At 34.6% G+C, this 20,617-nt stretch overlaps 1 protein-coding gene across 2 annotated transcripts; it reads left to right on the top strand.

The window, feature by feature from the left end:
* Positions 1–240: 240 nt before the first annotated feature.
* LOC121367808 (probable ubiquitin-conjugating enzyme E2 7) lies at positions 241–14,328 on the top strand. Of its 2 annotated transcripts, none has more exons than XM_041492184.1 (6): positions 241–396; positions 5,737–5,839; positions 7,304–7,401; positions 8,387–8,565; positions 10,300–10,404; positions 13,235–14,328. In XM_041492184.1, exons 1-5 carry the CDS (start codon positions 345–347, stop codon positions 10,378–10,380), a joined length of 513 nt encoding a protein of 170 aa, XP_041348118.1. In that variant the 5' UTR covers positions 241–344; the 3' UTR covers positions 10,381–10,404; positions 13,235–14,328. The 2 variants fall into 2 exon arrangements, with proteins under 2 accessions (XP_041348118.1, XP_041348119.1); XM_041492185.1 differs by lacking the exon at positions 241–396 and adding an exon at positions 596–614.
* The last annotated feature ends 6,289 nt before the right edge of the window (positions 14,329–20,617 follow it).

Below are 20,617 nucleotides of genomic sequence, written 5' to 3'. Positions count from 1 at the left end.
ATTGTATGATGTTAATTATTTTTATTATTTTACTTTAAAGTAAAATCAAATATATAATATACGGTTAAACCAGCTACTAAGCTAAGCTATAATATACGTATAAAAAATTATATAATGTACATCAACAAGGTTTGATTCGTGGAATTGGCCGAAGAGGTCCGAGTGCATCTCGATGATTTCCGATTATCGTGATGATTCGTAAGTGCCACTTCGGCTTCCGAATGATAAAATCGTTTAGAGTTATCTTCCATAGGTTCCACCAAACGCATGCGCAATTGACTGCAGTTAACTAGTACCTTTTTGATTGACTTCATTTGTTGTTTTTTTCACTTTAATTTAGGGCCATGGCCCAGGATTCTTGTAGATCCACACTTTTGCTTGGAAAGCAGTTGATGGGTACGAAAAACTACATATTTTAGCAGTGTGTACTATGGCTACGTTTATAACACAGTTTCTTGCACCCCTGTAACCCTGTTTGTGCTTTGTTTGGTGACGTCACATACCAGCTGATTGTTTATTCCATCCATTCAACTCTTATTTTTACTGCAATGGGCAACAGCTATGGGGAATTAAGTCAGAGTTAATAATAGTGACATGGTTGCTTTATATTCTTGGTATGTTTTAATTGGAAATAAACCAAAGCTTTGTAAAGTTTTTGTTCATGGTTATATATACCATATAACCGAAAATTTTCGAGGATTTTTATTTTCGGGGGTTTCCAGGGTAAGTAGACAGCATCGAAAATGTAAATCCTTGAAAATATTTGAAAAAATCAACAAATTCTATCAAAAATATTTATTGTGAAAACCATAACACACTTACAATTTACCGGAACATTTTATTTCCTGTCATGTGCAGTCCCCCGGATACAACAAGAGAATAGTATAGTCAAGACAACAAATTAGAATTTAAAAAAAGTTATTGCGTGAATCTCACTGTTTGTAGAATATAATGAAATATTTTTAAATTTCGTATATTGTTTTTGTCAATGTCTGCCCGCACTTCATCAGTGATTATGGGGTGGATGAATGCAGATTTCAACATTTCCTGGCGTATTTTTAATTCTGCCATAACTTTCATAATCCACCTTGCATGAATTGGTTTTATCGCCGAAGTACGCATTTCGATGTTGATGTCTGTTACAACTTCGCCGTCTTTCATAGCCAGGGAAACCTGCTTTGAATACCATGTGGTAAACTCAAACTTCATGGCATCCTGAAGTGGTTTGTTCACACATATGTCGTAATTGGCTTTACACAAAATCAAAGACTGTGATCAGTTGTCTGTCGAATAGCATACCGGGTATCACAGTGGCCAATTAGGCTACAGGTGACTGTTCTATTGTTTAACTTTACACGTCGGTGGTATCGAACAACTGGCAGCAGAGGTGAAACTTTAATAAACAATAGCAAGTATTCTCGCAACTAGACTTGCTAAAACTCGAAAATAAAATCACTTTAAATTTAGATTTGGCAAATGACGAAAATAAACCATGAAATGTTTTTATACCCCAAACCACGAAAAATTAAGACAACAAATTTTTTCGGTTATACGGTATATATGGGGCATTTCATAGTATTTGGGGGATGCTGATGATTCATCCTCTGGATGTTTCGTCCACAGATGATTCATCCACTAAAAAATCGTCCACTGTTGAACCAAAAATTTTTCTTGGACAATTCGTCCACTATAATTTAGAACGTAGCTGGAACCTGGTAGCGGAATGGATATACTATCGTTGTTTATTGGTTGGTTACCTCAAATGACGTCATGTTATGGTATTTTGACATAAATGATGAAAATTTAATTTAGTTACCGTATTTGACCGGAAATAAGCCCATGTCTTTGAATAAGCCCACCTCCGTTTTGATAGCATTTAAGAAATTAGGCCCTCATTCATAAATAAGCCCACCCCCAACTTCGTCACCTTATAAATAACATGAAATTGCAAGTTTGCTCATAGTTCATTTAAAAGGTCATACCTCCTGCAGATAATTAAACACAAATGTAACACAATATTTTACCACCAGTGAGATTTAGCAGTCTAACAATAACAGTGTGTAACATTGTTTTCAATTTCATGCCTGCAGTATTTCTCTGAAGTATCCAAGCCAAGTATGAACTAAAAACCAGTGTCTATTTTTACCACCACACTGGGTCCGCAGTTAATGCTAATTAAGCAAATACCGTATTCTGATTGGCTAAGAACAATGACCGTAGATTGACAATTCTTTGCAGTGTAAGCTAGCTGCCCGTGTCAGCAACGTGTGTATAGGCTATTGAGTTTGTTGTTAATTGCTGTTGTTTTAAGTCTTCTCAGCATTAAATTTTGGATGTAAATAAACAGCACTGGTAAGTAATTGTAACATAGAAGGTGTGTTTCTGATAATTAGATACTAGTAAAAAAAAAACCTATTTAATTAATAAACAATTATTATTTATTAATAACAAATGGAACACTAATTAATAGATGTGCTACTGAACGTTTTTTGTTTTTTTTCCTAGTTCATTTAAATATTGTTATTTATTTTAATTATTATTATTAAAAAAAATTCCAACAAAACTGGCCCCTTGTCTGGGAATAAGCCCACCCCATGCCAAGCTCACAATGAGTTGTCTTGGCCCCCTGGGCTTATTTCCGGTCAAATACGGTACTAGCTTTGTTTTCTAAATAGTATATCAGAATTATAAGCGTAATTGAAGAGCGATTTGAATAACAACATATCGATGAAGTACTATAATGGACACACACAGACAATAACAAGTTGATAGTGCCACTAAAATTTTGTTTGTTTCATATACAAGTAGTATACCACAAAACGAAAATAATTGACCATTTTAATGGCTAACAAATAACATTTTAGATTTATTGGTCTAAATGTTGTAATCGAGTGGACAAATTGTTCGAGGTGGGTGGATGAATTGTATGTCTGTGGACGAAAAGTCTAGAGGACAAACCGTCTGGAAACCGTATTTGGTCCGCTACATTGTTGTCCAGTGTATCGGCACACCTAAGCATTCAAAGACCAATTTCTATGTGAACACTAAAATACTTAATAAAATGTCTCTCACCAATGAAGCAGTGCATAATCTGAGATACACTACAAATTGTTTTATGTCTGTAGTAGTTACCAAGATTAACTTTGACTGCAAATGTCAAACTTAATCCTGCAGATGCATTACGCCATTAGCTGTTTCTAACCGTTCCGAGCAGTTTTGCTCGGTACGGGATTGTGGTCAAAATAACTAACATCACGTTTTCCCACCCTAATCGTGTATTCTGATCTATTTCGAGCTGATGGAGACCAAGAAATACTTATTTTGAAAAAAAATTCACTTTGAATTAAAGGGAAAAAAATCCGACTGTGTAGTTTTTTTTACCAAGCTGATTCATGCAGCCAATTTTAGCAGAAATGCATGGCAACGTTCTAAACACTGGACTTGTACGCCTTTCGGTTGTTATCTGTATTTCCCACACTTTTAAACACACTTGTTATGCTAATTATTAGTATTCACTATAACTTAAGAATTTCAGAGTTTTAAAGAGTATCTTTATATAAAAAACCACACAAAAACTAAATAACAACCAAGACTCATTTTCATAATCTTATATTGTTACTAATATCTGTATAATTTATACAACATAACTGTTTTATTAAGCACTTTTTGAAGTATTACTTTTAAATAATTCTGTACTACGGTAAGATGGGGGTGCAGTGTTCTCACTGGGTGGAAAATTAAAGGAAGGTGGCCGCGTGGCCCCACACCCTTAAAAAAAAACAAAAAAGGGGGATGGTTACCATATTGTTGTGTGTTGCTCGACTTTCTGGAAAAATATACTTCTTATTTTGTCTGCAAAAAAAGTTTACACGATATACAAGCAGACTCGTCTTTTAATTGAACTGGAGATGTTATCCATCTAACATTCACAGGCAGTTCCGGTTTTGCTGAACCGATCAAAGTATTAATATTATTATTTTTAATAAAGATTTCAAGACATACGAAAAACAATAAAGATGTTTGTAAAGTGATCCCCTAATGTCAGATACATTTTTTGTTATCTTCATCAAATGAATCGATCACTGTGATAAAATATTATCGCCAGCTGATAAAAAGTAGTTTTGTTTTTGTACAGACGGTGTATATATTTGGCACCCAAAATAAATTATTTTAATGATAAACATTAAACACTTCCTTTGTTTTTATAGACGGTGATATCCCACAAAATTAAAAGTTTATAATATGTTATAAGAACTGCTGAATAAACAGAATGACAGAAATGACAAAGTAAAAATCGTCAGTTACAATCAATTATATCTGTAACTGAGGACAAAATATCTGACGACAGTTAGTGGAAACAAAAGATAGAGTGACCGTTCTGATCACATGACAAATTTTGCGCCAAATAAGTGGGGTTTTCAGTCGGAGATTGTCGAATCCATAAAAAAATTAAAATGTTTTTATTGCTCAAATAAAATATAACTTTTATTGTATGTATTAAACATACAAATGGATACAGGTATGGGACAAAATAGAGGCTGTTAAAAATACTGTTAAATTACGTTGTACTTTAACTGTTGTAAATATTTCATCAATTGCTTTTTCGTACACAACAAGGCTTGTTTCCTTTGATGTCCAGTGCGCATACTGATCGTTGGTTGGGGGGGGGGGGGGGGGGGGGGGGTAACATGTGGAAAAAAGTGTGCATTTGGAAATAGCGGAGATAGGTGCTGGAAAATAAAGAGGGGCACAGAAAAATAAAGGAGGGCAGAGAGTGTAAAATGGAGGGCGGCAAAATGCAATAGCGGGGCGGGCCGTCCTGCTTAAATGGAACAGCAAGAACACTGGGGGTGTTCAACTAGTTTTGCAAAGACCACAACCCAATTGACTGATAAATGTTTATATTTTTTTATATAAATAATAATTTCATCCATCTGTAGGCCCTTTTATAATGTGTGACAGGTTGTGGTCTTTACGAAACTAATTATAAATGTGTGAAAACAGATTCACAAACAAAATGTATAAAATGGTGGCAGAATTACAAATTGCACACTTTGGTGAAGTAGTAGTAAATAACAGAGTAAACCCTTAATGTCGTTTCATACCATGGCAGGCCTCAAACTTAACGGCACTGATGGCAATTTCTGTAGTGCGATATGAATTACAATAGGTTGGGGCATTACTGATGACAGGTTTTTGCTTCTGGATAAAAATTATTGCCATTGGCTAAAGGGATAATTTTTGGTTTTTAATTTTGTTTATTTGCTGCATATGTTACGGGTTTAAATATGTGAGTATTTTGTGGCAGGTAAAAACAAATTCTTTAGTTCAGGCTCTGCTATGGTCTTTGGATAATAATAGTCAATTATGCATTTTAGACATTAAGTGTAGCAATTTAATCAGAGAGTATATATAAAGTATCCCTTTTTGCTGATGAAAAGTGATATAATATAAATGTCAAGTTGGTGCAATGAACAAAATTTACCCATCAATTAATGATAATGCCTTAATTAGTTGTGTATGTTTTTTGTTCTTTTTAAAAAGCGATATTCTCTTCTTTTTTCATTGATTCTGCATATAATTTTAGATACATGAACTTAGTTTTTTTTAAATTATTTGATCTTGTATCATATAAAGTATTACTAACATACTGGAACAAATTTAAAGAATGCTTTGTTTAGTTTTTAAAAAATTGTTTTTATTGTTCAACATTTATATGTAGTAATGTGTTTTCAGAATTGAACAAGAATGGAGTAGAAGGGTTTTCTGCTGGCCCAATTGATGACGATGATATTTACAAATGGGAGGTTTTGGTGTATGGGCCAAAGGAGACTCCTTTGTAAGTATTTTTAAGGTTTCTGGGAAATAATAGTAGTATGTAGCCTTTGAAGTTTAGATCATCTTGCAACAGCAATTTGGTACATATAATAAAGTAGATACCCAAAAACGGTAAACAGATAATTTTTGCCATAGCTTTTTTACAGCAACATAGGTGATTGATACTGTAACGATGTCGCCAGTATCGACAGTTTTCTGCTCTCTGCCATTTTGCTTGTTTATGGAATACTTTTCAAGAGGGGTGAAAGCCTACAAAGTATGTGACATAATTAATATAAAATCAATCATCTTTAGTGGTATATTTAAACAAACAAAAAATAATTTAACAAATTAATGACACATCATTACATTTGATTTTATATCATAACATGTTATGATGTTGCTAGATTAAGTCCTATCCTTTCACCCCTCTTGGAGAATATTCCATAAAAAGTCAAAATGGCAGCTGGCACAAAATTACATGCATTTTGCCCTATGCGATCTCAGCGAAGTCGATATTGGTGACATGGTTATCATCTAGTATGTGGAATCTGTGTCATTGCAATGGTTATTCCTAGATTTCTGTCAGGACAAAATGTGAGTAAAATCTAATAAAAAATAAAGGTAGGAGAGCAATTTTTTTGTAGTTAACATTTTGGTTCAGACAGTAAGTATAATTAATAGAAAATAACAAATCATAAGTAAACTCAAGTACAATGCCAGCTTAATAAATGTTTTAATCACCCATTGATTATAGATTAAATATTTTTTTTAGAGTTTTCACAGTTTTGGTGTCTTGCTTTAAAGTAAAGATGGCAATTAAAATGTTATTTTTTCAGCAGGGACATTTACATTTGCAACAGATGTTTAATTTTGTTTAAACAAAATTTGCATGTAGTCTTTTTTCTTATTTTTGCATGTAGTCTCAGTTTTTGACATCCAATAGCCAATAATAAATAAATCAATGTGCTCTAGTGGTGTTGTTAAACAAAACAAACTTTCTTCCTTTTCTTTCCTTTGTAGTCTCATTAAAATGTGGTTTATAATTGACCTTTGGACAATGTTTAAGCTGTCGCTCGCCAAATGTGAATTCAAGTTGGAATTGGCGAATATATTTCATTACTAATTCACCAAAAAGCTATTTCGAAAACAGTTTGTTTATAGATGTACCGCCATTTTTCCTGTTTGGCTAAATGAAACTTGAATTTGGCAACATATGTTCATAGGGAATTCGTCAAATTGCTAATATTTTATGAGCGTCAGTCTAAACCCTGTTTGGATGTTCGTCTCAATTCAATACCTGTTTTTAAAAATAAGTGGAACGCCGCCGCCCCCCCCCCCCCCCCCCCCCCCCCCCCCCCCCCCCCGATTAATGATAATTTTTTTATACAAATTTAATATACGTGTGTGTGTGTATATTTCATGAACATCCGTAGATGTAAGGTTCTATAGATACTTTTTAAATGTATGTATTTTTATATTTCAGTGAAGGTGGATATTTCAAGGCTCATCTTATCTTCCCAAAGGAATATCCAAACCGTCCACCAAAAATGAAATTTATTTCAGAGATTTGGCATCCTAACAGTAAGTACTTGTTTACATATTTGCTTAATACTAAAATGACTGGTAATTTTCCTTGAACATGGAACATATGTTCTTTTAAACAGATGAGAATTACCTGGTTACCATTTATCACTGTGTATTAGTCAGCGTTTCTAGTCACTAAATACCATCATGAGAAGAGGGGTCAGCCAATACACAGAATCAACAATAAATGTCCAAGAAAATGCAATAAAATATTGGCATGTACGGAAATGTGATACTAATGAAAATTTGTTGTTCATTCTAGGTTTCAAAACCGCACCATTGCATTATTAAACCAGTATTTTTAACAGCCTCTGTTAAGTCTCATACCAGTGTCCATTTAATTGTTTGATAAAGTTATATTTTATTTGGGAAATGAAAACAAATGTATTTAATTTTTATCGTATTGACAATTTCCAGCTAAAGCAATTATCTATCGTGTGTGTTAAATAATATTAACACTGTCTTTATAAAAGTGAAACTACATTTATCAGTTAGTGATGTCCATGTAATCGATTCAGTAGAGAAAGACAGGAATAAAACAACAGAACAATATTGTTCCATATTAGGTGATTTTTATTTTTAAAACCTTTATACATTTTCAGCTATCTTGAAATCTTTATCAAAATAGTTTTGATTGGTTCATCAAAATAAATGCCTGTGATTGACTGTTGCATGAGACCGACATAATGATTATCTCAATATATCTATCTTGTCTGAGTCAGCTTATAGTAATACATCGTACCAACCTTTTTGTACCAAAAAACAAAGATTTGTTTTACAAATACTTCTTTTTTTGCAAGATTTTGTCCTAAAATCTGTTGCCCTAGGCCAGGGCCGAGTCAGCCTGTACATATGGAAATATACATGGGTGAAATTTTATAAAATTTGGAGATGGTGACCCTGGAACCTTTGGTTGAACTGGCACGGAATGACCCTAATACTCTTCTTTCTTTGTAATACTGCAACTTGTTTGTTTGACCAGTTGACAAGGAAGGCAACGTGTGCATTTCTATCCTTCACGAGCCTGGCGATGACAAGTATGGCTACGAGCAGGCGTCTGAGCGCTGGCTGCCGGTCCACACCGTCGAGACGATCCTCATCAGCGTCATATCCATGCTGGCCGACCCAAACGACGAATCTCCGGCAAATGTCGACGCTGCTGTGAGTGCTGCTTAAAATATCACTGCAGAAACTTAACATTTTTCTTTTATAAAGCATTTCTATTATATACATAATATAGATCTACAGAAACCGTGGGAGTGATATTCTGTGAAAAATCTAATTTTTTGTTCCTGAAAATAGAGAAATCATATTTTTATATTTTACATTCATGCTTCGGTTATCTCCCATGTAAATTATTATGATTTAATAATTGAGATCAGTTTTGCTTCATCATTTTTTAGTAACAAAAAATGTAATTTCATCAATTGGATCTATAAAAATTGGATTTGAAGTGATAAAACATCTAAAATTGATTGTGTACGAAAGCCTAATAATGGTGACTTGTGGTCCTGTCATTATCTATAAGTTATAGTTCATCATTTTGTTTGTTGTTTATTGACAATCGCTTTTTTCTATTATGTTTTCATAGCAGTATTATTAAATAATTATTAATTTAACTGTTATTAATTAAAGGGACACACCCTAGTTACAGCTAGTTGTTAACCATTACAGTGTTGTTTTTTGCTATTAAACCCATTTTTTCACAAATAAAATTGCACTTTACTTACCGTTTATTATTTAGAATATACATTTCCATTCACCTGAAGTGTTTTTTGGTAATCCTGGTGTTTGTAATACCACAAAATGCATTTTTCGTATTTCTGAAAAACGGACGCACGTTTGAGAAAAACCCATTGAGCAGACAAGGTCTAATCTATTTTTAGACGGGATATTTCCATTTCAATGTCACAGACGTTGGTATACCACGTGACCGTTATCATTTTGGTTTGGTTTGTTTTCTCGTGCACGGTTCGCGCAAACAACATCCGATTTGTTGTTGTTCATTTGTGAGATTTTTCTTCAGTTCGTGAACATTTTCGGTAACAATAAAGTTCAGACAAGTAAGTATCTCAATACAAAACGTTACAAACCCTTAAAAACAATAATTTTGCTAAGTCCTACGATATCTGGAGAGGGGATACAACCAGGACAGAACAGTTGGAACATGTCCAGGAGAGGTGAAAAGAACGCACCCCAAGTCTGTGAAATTTGTCGTGACGTAGGCATTGTTGTGCTTCGAGCGACATCTACCGGTGACAGAATACAAACTTTCACAATTATTTCAAGCAATTGGGACATGGGGATTCCCATGGTATTTATCGATATAAAATCTGCTTTTTCACTCCATTTGATAAAAACGTGATCTAAGTGTGTTACAGATTTGTAGATTAACCTAATTATAATTTATTTTCGCTGGATGGAACTAGGGTGTGCAGCTTTAATGGCTAATTTAGATTTAAATTTCTTTTAAAAAGTCCACAGTCAAGTAAATTTGCTACAAATATTCCAAATACTGGATAGATGTGGCAGTCTACAGTGATCTACTTAAGTACACAACATTTTGTATTTAAATCGGTCATTACATATACGTTAATGGGTTCAATAACAAGATTCTGACCTACATATATCACAGGCATAGGAAAGTGCCCAAAAGTGTGGGAGCACACACACACACACACACACACACACAGATATAGATATATATAGATATATATATAGATAGATAGATAGATATAGATATAGATATAGATAGATAGATGGATATAAATATACAAAAACCATCGCTGCTGCTAAAAGGGTGGATGCACATGCCCCTTGCTTCCTATGCCAGTGATATATGTAAAAACATTTTTTTTATATATTCGCATACAAATTGTTTTTCCTTTCTAACAGAAAGACTGGCGTGAAGAGCCAGAAGTATTTAAGAAGAAGGTTGCCAGATGTGTACGAAAAAGTCAAGATGAATTCTTATAATAAAATGCAATGAACATCTCTCAGGTAAAGATTCTGTTAACTGCACATCGGTATTACAGGTGCTAATACTTTAAGGACTGTATTAGAGCGTATTTAAATGTGCAGATCTTCCCATTGATTTGGGGTCTTGTGAATGTGGGATTTAACTTGAAGCTGCAGTCCCTTAAATGGTTTTATTATTTAGCATTAACTGTATTCTGCAATTGTTTCACTATACTCGCTTATCTTGGTCAAATGCAGACAGTGTGTCTGGTTGTTAAAATACATATTATGGCGAGTTGCTTGTGTTTTTGAAAGCACTGAATGTTTGTTTTTAATGATATTGATCAAAGTTAAATGGTTTGATTGAGAGTTAACTTATAACACTTATGGAGTATAACCTAACCAGGATGGGTGGGGGCTATTTAACAATTATATAATGTTCTAAGGGAGGGGGTTGTAAGATGTATTATAAAATGTTACAATGGTGGGGAGGGTGTTTTTGACCATTGGTCATTTATGCAGTCAGACTTTTAAATGTTAGAGATGTATTTTTTTATTTATTAAAGAAACAAATGGTAAAAGAAAGCTGGAAGGGGGTGTTGATTGTCAGGTAATTTTAGAGGGAAAGTAATCTTAGTGTTATAAAACGGGATATGGTTGAGGGGTACAAGAATGGTCAGCTTTTGTATTATGTATCAGTAATTGTGGAATAGCCCCTAGCATAAATAGAAAACGTTATAGAAATTAATCACAATCTCTTATATTGTTAACTCATCAAATTATTAGCTGTTAACTAACCCCCACCTAAGAATAAAAATTATTAGGATATTCCCTAAAAACATTAAATATTTTAAACTAAAAAAAAACATGTTTGGCTTTTCAAGTACCATTCAACAAATTACTATTAACTTACATTTGTGCAATATATTTTTCAATTAAATGTTACTTTCTGCTTTAAAATAATATGCAGATGATGTTAGGAATTGAAGTAATAACTGGACTGTTTGCCTTGAACATTGTCACAAGTTAAGTGTTCATTTTATAATATGTATTCTGTTCAATTTGTGTAAAATGTTAAAAGCCATTCATAGTTAACATTTCCACAAACTTACAAATTGTATGCAAGGGTTAATGACGTCATACACTTTTTAACCCCCCAAAAATGTTGAAAACAACCTTTTTAGTGAATACTTTTCAAGTGTGAGGGATCATTGGTGGGGAGGGGGTTTAAATTTAAGAGTATGCTTTGTATATGCTTGTGACAATGTTGATAATTGTGAACTGTCCCTAACCAACTCCACAATTGTTGAAATAAAATTTAACATTTTTATGTTTTAACATTTAAGAGTTGCGATCATACTACTCATTGTAGTATCGAAGTAGATAATTTTGCTGTTTGTTTTGACAAGATTTAACCACTGAAATAATACATGCACTTTTGCCTCTAAAATGTTCTATTGTTTCAAGTGATGTCAGGACTAACATGCCAGCCTTGATTATTTGTTTCATATATTTAAAACATTAATTATATGAAAAGGATAAAAACAAACCAACTCATAACTTATTTAGGGTTGTTTCAAATGATCACAATGGGTGGCAGGAGGCCCTGAGATTATTTTATGCCTAATGGGTCTGTTGCTTTTGTTTTCTGATCATAGTTGGTATAAATAAGACTTTATTTTGTGGGTAGTGAGTATACTGTAAAAAAAAAAACTCTTTTTTTTTCACGTGGAATTTATTTTTGCATTTGAATAAAATTGTGAGAATAAATTTAGGCTGTCTAAAATTTGACAAAAAAATAAGGATGTAGTCTCATTCAATCAGACATTGTTAGTTTCCACTGTACAAGGCTGGTAGTAGTAATGCAACGTTAAAATGTACGAGTACATACATGATAATAATAAACAAATTTAACGTTAAAAAGTTTGTATGATTTTCTTTAATAGTGTTGTATATCGGTTCATCAGATAAAAGCAACACATGTGTTAAAGGACAGACGTAAACATGCATTATCACAGTACATGTGGAAATGAACAAATCCGGCCTGGGCTTGTACATGAATATCATAGTATATGTTTGTCTTCACACTAAAGGTATTGGTTGTTGGCCAACCACACACTGTATTGATTAGTATTTTTATAGCATTAATTATTGTTTACTTAAAACTTGAGCTAGCATTGCACCTTCAAATTTCGTTTTGTTTTCAAGGTTAGTTTTTTTATACAAATTTTGAAGATTACCAAAAAAAAAGTGTATACCTTTATACAGTATTAAATTGTAAACAATTATCGTCTTCATAATGTTTGAAATAATTGAACTTGGAAGTCAATACTTTATGTTTTTTATTGGGAGAACGGTGCATTCAAAAAAATAAATGATTGTGAATTAAATCGTGAGAATATAATCTCAAGAAAAAATATTTTACAGTATATGAAAGATTGTCTCCACCCATCCAATGTGATAATTTGTGAAACACTCCGTATGCGAATATTTTTTAAACCTTAGATTGGCCCATCTCGAATTTGATAAGCAGTCTAATCAGCACATTTGTTTTGGTTCCACTTAGATACACTGTTCATACAGCTGTCTTAATATTACTTGGTTTACTAAAGCGGAGTTCTCATGATGCGATTTGTCACACCAAATTGTTGCATACTTGTGAGAAATAGGACTTGACATAGAAGACTAATGTCACACCTATTTAGGTGATCTCACAGTGAATTTCTATCGCATGCAACGAGTCAGTGCGACTAATCACATAATGAGAACGCCCCTAATGCATTGATTGTATTGCATTTCATTTACAAATTTTTATTTGTCTTCACACATTCAGTAAAATTAAAATATTTCTTCATGTTTTTCTACATTTCAGTCATTTTGTCTTTTTGAAACAGTGGGGTACTTGTAGGTGAGTGTATTTCATCCAAGAAATGTTTGAAAAGTTCATTCACCTGTGGAGAAAAGCAACTTGGACAAAGCATACCTCCATTATCCCATTCATTCATGCAATTTTGTGAATATGTGTATATATTTATATATATCTGGATGCACTTGTTCAGTTCTGTTGTTCTACTGGATTCACTTGTTACAAGATGGACAAAACAAATTATCAGGTTTAGGGTTTTTACGGATAAGTATTTCTTAATTTTGCATATAAACAGTTGTGATGATATATCTATACATATATATATTTATATTTATGAAAATACTTTGTGCTAAAATCCGTTTAACGTGCTACTAAAATCTAACTATGTAGTAGGGCTAACACTGGAAAGAATTATGCTTTTGCCAATTTTGAGAAATTTGCAGTTTGAAAAATTATTGGAATTTATGCAAAATTATATTGAGTAAATTGTTTTTGATTTTTGTATGTGTAGGTTTTTTTTAATAATAATCTGTTTTCAAATTTGCAAGTGGTTCTGACAGAGTGAGCCCATATTGTAGCATTTGATTTCTAGTCGGTGACATCGTAAAATGACTTACCTGTCATTTCACTGCAGAGCGGTGAACAGTATTTTATCAATTAATTTTCAGATTTATGTAGATTGTTCAAATGTTATATATTTTTACGAAAAATGCATATTTAACTAGTTAATTGAAACTATAACTGCTTTTTTAAAAGTACTATTTTGTGACACATCTCTTTGTGTATTTCTGATGGATTGATTGTGGCTTGCTGCATGTATTTGTTGTATTTTAGGCACATCACTCAATTACTGTGCTGGAACCCATTGCTACTTTAAGCATTTGTACTTTTGTTAGTGTATTTTTTCAAACTTCTGTCCTGAAGCAAAAAAAAAAATACTGGCCAAAACTTCGTTTAACTGTAGCAGCAAGTTAGTCACATGTAATTGCTCTTTTAGTTGGGTTTGTGTTCTGTTTTTTTCATTTGTTTTCCCCATTGTGTAAATAAGTGGATTGTATAATTTGTCACTTCAATAAGAATAAACTGTCTTGTTTTGCCTATTTTGGAAGTTTGTTTGTTACTGTGTTTTTTCCTATGGAAGTATTTGATTTCCACCTTCAGGAATAGAAGTCACTTTCATTAAAACTATGTTACATTACGACTTTATAGTGTGTTGTATTTAAAAGAAACCACCACCAGTGATTCACCCATGACACACACCACACAACAGTAGTTTCTGTGGTCTTCCATTAGGTTTTCAACCAGTGCTGTCAGTTGTCAATTTATGAAATATATGCAAGTATAAGTCTGATTACTATTGTTATGATACTCACTAATTGTGGTATGCACATGGAATGAAGTTTTTCAGAAATCATTTATTAAAATGACTTTCCTGATTTTGCAACTAAGATGACATATTAAATAGATTTGATATACAGTACAGAGACTGATATCCTAAACAATAAACTCTATTCAAGGTGTAATTTTAGTTGTTAACAAGAGAGGTACATGGTATGCCCATCAAAAAGTATGTGGCAGTGCTTAGTTGTGGTCCGCAACACCCAAGTTGTACTTGCATGAAAGGTTTGATGATCCTATATGAATTGATAAGGACGCTATGGTCCCAACAAAGATTTGCTTTAAAGGCACTCAGTCACGGATTTAGTGGGCCATTCTCTAAATATGGATTATAAATGGAAATTACATTCATTTGGAATACCAAACCGTGTTATATTGTATGATTCCATGACCTGGTTAATTTTTTAAATTAGGAATTCTTCTTGTGAAAAGTCATAAAAAATACGGCAAAACAGGCTCGTAGTGATGAGGATGTATATACGACAACCGTATAATGTATTTTAGAATTTTATATAAAAACGACCGCCGTGTATAGACTTGGCAAATGAGGGCTGGCTATATAATAAAATAAATATACTCTTCAAAAAAAGAAACGCAAAAGGGTACAAATGGGTTATAACTCCAATTTCATGTTTCCTACCAGTTCATGCTTTGTGAATATAAGGTCATTGCATGTCCCAAACACATTCCCACGGTTACATTCGATAAAACGCAGCTACTGTACAATAAAGTTCCAAAATGTGAATATTCGCAAAAACGCAGCCACGTGCAAACCATGTCACCACTGCACGTGCGCGGTCTGCACGTGCAACATGAACACCGACAGTATAAAAGTGCAGGGTGTTCGCTTGCCTGGCCTCTGTATCTGGCTGACAGTTGACAATCCAGGACATGCCACGTCTCAGTGAACCGCAGAGAAACAATGCCATCGGCCGACTAGACGCAGGCGAATCCAGAACGGCCGTTGCCAGGGCATTCCATGTGTCCCCAAGCACCATCTCCAGACTGGGACCGTTACCAGCAACATGGATCAACACGTGACCTCCCTAGATCCGGTCGACCACGGGTCACTACCCTCGGGCAGGACCGCTACATCCGGGTACGCCACCTTCGGGAACGATTGACTACTGCCACCTCCACAGCCGCAGCAATACCAGGTTTGCGCAGGATATCCGACCAGACCGTACGGAACCGCCTACGTGAGGTAGGAATTCGTGCCAGACGTCCAGTTCGAGATGTCATCTTAACACCACAACACCGTCGACTCCGACTGCAGTGGTGCCAGATTCATCGACAATGGCCTCAACTGCGATGGAGACAGGTGTGGTTCAGTGACGAGTCCCGATTTCTGCTCCGACGTCATGATGGAAGATGTCGCGTGTATAGGCGTCGTGGTGAACATTATGCGGCAAACTGCGTGCAGGAAGTGGACAGATTCGGCTGGGGTAGTGTCATGGTGTGGGCAGCCATCTCACACACTGGCAGAACTGACCTGGTCCACGTGCAGGGCAACCTGAATGCACAGGGCTACATTGACCAGATCCTCCGGCCACACATCGTTCCAGTTATGGCCAACGCAACGCAGTGTTCCAACATGACAACGCCAGGCCTCACACAGCACGTCTCACAACGGCTTTCCTACAGAACAACAACATTAATGTCCTTCCTTGGTCATCGATATCACCGGATTTGAACCCAATTGAGCATCTATGGGACGAGTTGGACCGACAGCGACAACCACAGCCCCAGACCCTGCCCGAGCTGGCAGCAGCCTTGCAGGTCGAGTGGGCCACCATCCCCCGGGACGTCATCCGTACTCTGGTTGCTTCAATGGGCAGGCGGTGCCAGGCAGTTGTCAACACACGCGGAGGCCACACCCGGTATTGACTCCAGATGACCTTGACCTTGGTGGTGTGTCCTATCACTTACTCACAATGGACTAGAGTGAATTGTGAACAATCCTGCAACATTTGGTAATTATCGGACTCCCCATTCAATAATTAAATCAATTCTCCAAATGTTACGACAATGTGGTTTTGCGTTTCTTCTTTTGAAGAGTATATTATTTCATACGAAAATAACTGCGAATATGCTGAAATAAAATAATAAACAGTAAGGAACATGAACTCACCATTTATTATTATTATTATCAGGCGCGTGTGCATGGAATTTAGCAGAGGAGATAGTCTAGACAGTTACAACGCTATAGTGCTTGGTTAAAAAACGGATAATATGTTTTACAAATGTGGCATACAACCAGCCAGTCGTTTTTCGTTAACCGTTTGCAAATTATTTTGACTGATTGGCAGAGTGGTCATTTGGTTTAATGTACAGCGTAAAAAAACACACCAAATAAACAAATATCTAAGGAGCCTGAAAATTGCAATCGGTGAAAAATTATTAAAGGGACATACCCTAGTTTTTAAACACTAAGACATTTTTTCACTGTTGGAGCCATTTTAGATAACTGAAATCATACTTTACTTACATTTTATTGTTTAGATTATCCATTTTCGTACATTCGAAGTGTTTTTGGTCATCCTGGTGTTTTTAATATCACAAAATATATTTGTCATAGGTTTAAAAATGAACGTGCATTTGAGAAGTAACAGTTATGGAGTCGAGTTTTTGTCTATTTTTTAGAGGGTATTTCACCATTTCAAAGTCACACTCGTGTCTCACTCAATTGTAACTTTATACAGATGTGTTACAGGTTTGTAGATAACAAAACTTGGTGTCTATTATCAGGGGTTGAAACTAGGGTCTGCACCTTTCAGATCTTTCAGATCACCTACCTCAGCAGCTAATAATTTGATCTGTAATTTTTATTTATTTATTTATTTATTATTGTTAATTTTTTGTTAGTACTGTAGGGGCAATATTACGTTATTCATAGATTCTCTCACACACACACACACCTCCCCTGTTCAGAAAACATACCGTTTGTACAGTACTTACTACTTGGTATGTATTCCTTCTGTTCCAGATGGTTCGGTAATATGGATCAATCAAATACTTGTTTACCACCTATATACATTTTTGCTGTGAATATAGCCCGCCCTCGTTAGTGGAGGCTATATACACAGCTGTCATATATATAGTCACATCACATATAAACAGTCTAGTTAGAGCATTCTTTTAAAATGTTTTTTGCATACGACTAACGATAAATTTACCAGATAGATGCAAAGGCCTAACTAGTCGGAATTGTCAACATTTAACATGCTTCTGTTACTAAAGTAAATTAATGTGTAAGCTTATTTTCATTCAGTACATGTTTTTATTAATTTTTAATAACTTATTTTTGTTATTTTTTTGTATTTATACTACATCGCAGAGAACGGTCAAGCGTTCTCTTTGCACTAGCTTGGTAATCGTTTTGACAGAGTGGTTATTCTGGGGATGCCCGTCACATGAATCAAAATAATACGTCACACTTCTGCTCTCCAAATAGCTGTTATTTTTCTCTGAATTATGGACTTGACATAATTCAATTATTTTTTATAAAATATCAACAAGTGGAATATGCTGGTTATATAGATGGTTCAGTAAAGTACTTTTAGGTACAAATCAAATGTATATATTGTCATATAATACTTTGTTGGGTCAGTAATTAGGTCAACCATCCGTGATCGAGCGCCTTTAATGTGCAATAATGCATAAAATTTAGGTTACAGTGATCTAGTTATGGTACGCAGCACACAGCCATCCCAAGTTGTACTTGCATGCAAGGTTTGATGATCCTATATAAAACAAAAGGTTTATGGACGGATGGATGGACAAGTTACAATGGTTGCAAACTCGCTATAATCCCTTTAAGTGACAATACCTCAGCACATTTTAAACTACAGTTTTGTTGCAAACATATTACATATATTTGACACTTGGTCGAGAAAGAAAGCCCACTGTCACTATACAGGTTATTCCTGAAAAAAACCCAGTAATCCTTTTTAAGCATTTTACTTTGGAAGATAGGAAATGTTTTAACGATGCACTCGACACATTTTATTTACGGTTATATGGTGTCGAACATATGGTTAAGGACCACACAAATATTGAGAGAAAAAACCTGTCGCCACTACAAGGGCAACTTTTTTTATTAGCAGCAAGGGATCTTTTATATGCACCATCCCATAGACAGGATAGCACATACCACAGCCTTTGTACCAGTCATGGTGCACTGCTTGGGGTGAGACTTTACTTAGGATGAGAAAACCCCCAAATCCATACAAGCCAATGAATCCTGTAATCTAATGCACCTCGGGCGAATGTTATACCACTGAGCTACATCACGACCTCAACCATTTATTAACATTGTGTTCACACAATGACGATTATGGGTATCAGTTACAGCAACATTTTCATATCCAAACATTATTACCACATATTTATGCATTTGCATCTCTACATTCCATGCAGGTTACTGTACATTGTACATTGTACAGTGTTATCTTACTTTGAGTGTGGAGATTCTGAACCTCATCAGATTAGTTACAAAGGACATTTTTATATAGGTTATGGGGTATTCTCACTTTACTATTTTAGTGATTTCCCTAGAAATGAGGCAAGGCATGGTAGACCAAACACTTTTGGGGCATTTTCACCATTTTTGGAAGCACTTTTTTTTCATTAAAAATAAACAATTAAAATAAACATTAAACTAATTTATGCGTTTGTTTTAATAAATGAATGGCAAAAGATATAAAAGGCATATGTTATTAATTAATAATACATTTTTGGGTGTTTTATAAAGGCAATTTTATAATTAATTAGTGAAAAAGGCTTGTTTAATTTCAGGGCAGCATGGCATTAAGGCAAGATGGTGCTAGACTATTGAGGCATGGTGCTGCACCATGCTAAAACAAGCTAGGGAAAACACTATATTTTGTAATAATTACTTGAATCTTGTCATGTAGGAAGATGTTGTAGAAACTGTCTGTTTAAACATAATTTGCAGGAAATACGAGTGCATGCACATAAAGAAAATACAGGGTTCATAGCCTTAAAGACCAAACAAATTCAAAGACTTCTACCTGCTATTTTCAAAGACTTTTACATAGCGGTCAAAGACAATAGAATGCTATAAAATACCAAATCAGTTTGTTTACATTGCTGTCCATGGCAAAAAAATTAGCTTTTTTACATGCATCATGACAGATTAAACCTTGTAACTGGAAAATATCAAGTGCATGCAGCTGTAAAAGATATCATCGTTGCTTTAGCTATGATTTGTGATTATTACAATTCGAAGACTTAAAATTAATGTTTTCAAATTCAAAGACTTTCAAGGAATTTAAAGACTGCTACTAACCCTGAAATATGAATGTACAAATCTTTCCGATGGTATTATATAATAAAACAATTATGGACCACATTTTAGATAATTGTACATTAATGTGATTTGATCGATTGAGAGCTTGCAATTTGAAGTAAGGAATAAAGTACGACTCCGACACAACTTATTACAATTTAGGTGTTCTTGCAAGGACACCCCATTATCAGGTAAATAAAAATGTATACCAGTTTCTAATAAACAGTGGGATACACAGGTTATATATTGCAGAATTCTGCACCCATTATTCTAGATACAATTTATGATTTACCATAGGCTTAATAAACATAACATTCTGAGTTCTGACAATGATAAAGACAGATATGTCTCTGCTCTCTCCATCCCCCAGGCGATGAATACATCATTCAAAATTTTGATTAAGTTCTGCAAGGTGAACCAAGACACTGTGACCCTAGTGTACTAGAGGACAAGGAAGAGAAAATGTGCTACAAAGTGAGAGCCAAAACAGGCAGCTCAGTAACTTCAGATGTTAGAAGTAACATCACTGGAGAAACCACCATTAATAAACTCGCCATCCGACCGGATCTTGCCAACATCTCAACATGACCTGGATGATACAGATGTTCCATCAGACTACAATACCTTTTCGGCCACCTTTCACATTTTTTTTTCTTTTTATAAATAGTCCGATACACTTT

Source organism: Gigantopelta aegis, chromosome 3, assembly GCF_016097555.1.
Source record: "Gigantopelta aegis isolate Gae_Host chromosome 3, Gae_host_genome, whole genome shotgun sequence".
Classification (NCBI taxonomy): Eukaryota; Metazoa; Mollusca; class Gastropoda; order Neomphalida; family Peltospiridae; genus Gigantopelta; species Gigantopelta aegis.
The sequence above is the reverse complement of the archived record's forward strand: the minus strand, read 5'-3'. Positions and strand labels throughout refer to the sequence as shown.

Bases quoted from the DNA above. Each gene is read 5' to 3' on its own strand.
- LOC121367808 (XM_041492184.1), top strand. From the start codon at position 345: ATGGCCCAGGATTCTTGTAGATCCACACTTTTGCTTGGAAAGCAGTTG. The intron at 5,840-7,303 runs GTAAGTATTTTT...TTTATATTTCAG, and splicing joins GGGCCAAAGGAGACTCCTTT to TGAAGGTGGATATTTCAAGG. The intron at 7,402-8,386 runs GTAAGTACTTGT...TTGTTTGACCAG, and splicing joins AGAGATTTGGCATCCTAACA to TTGACAAGGAAGGCAACGTG.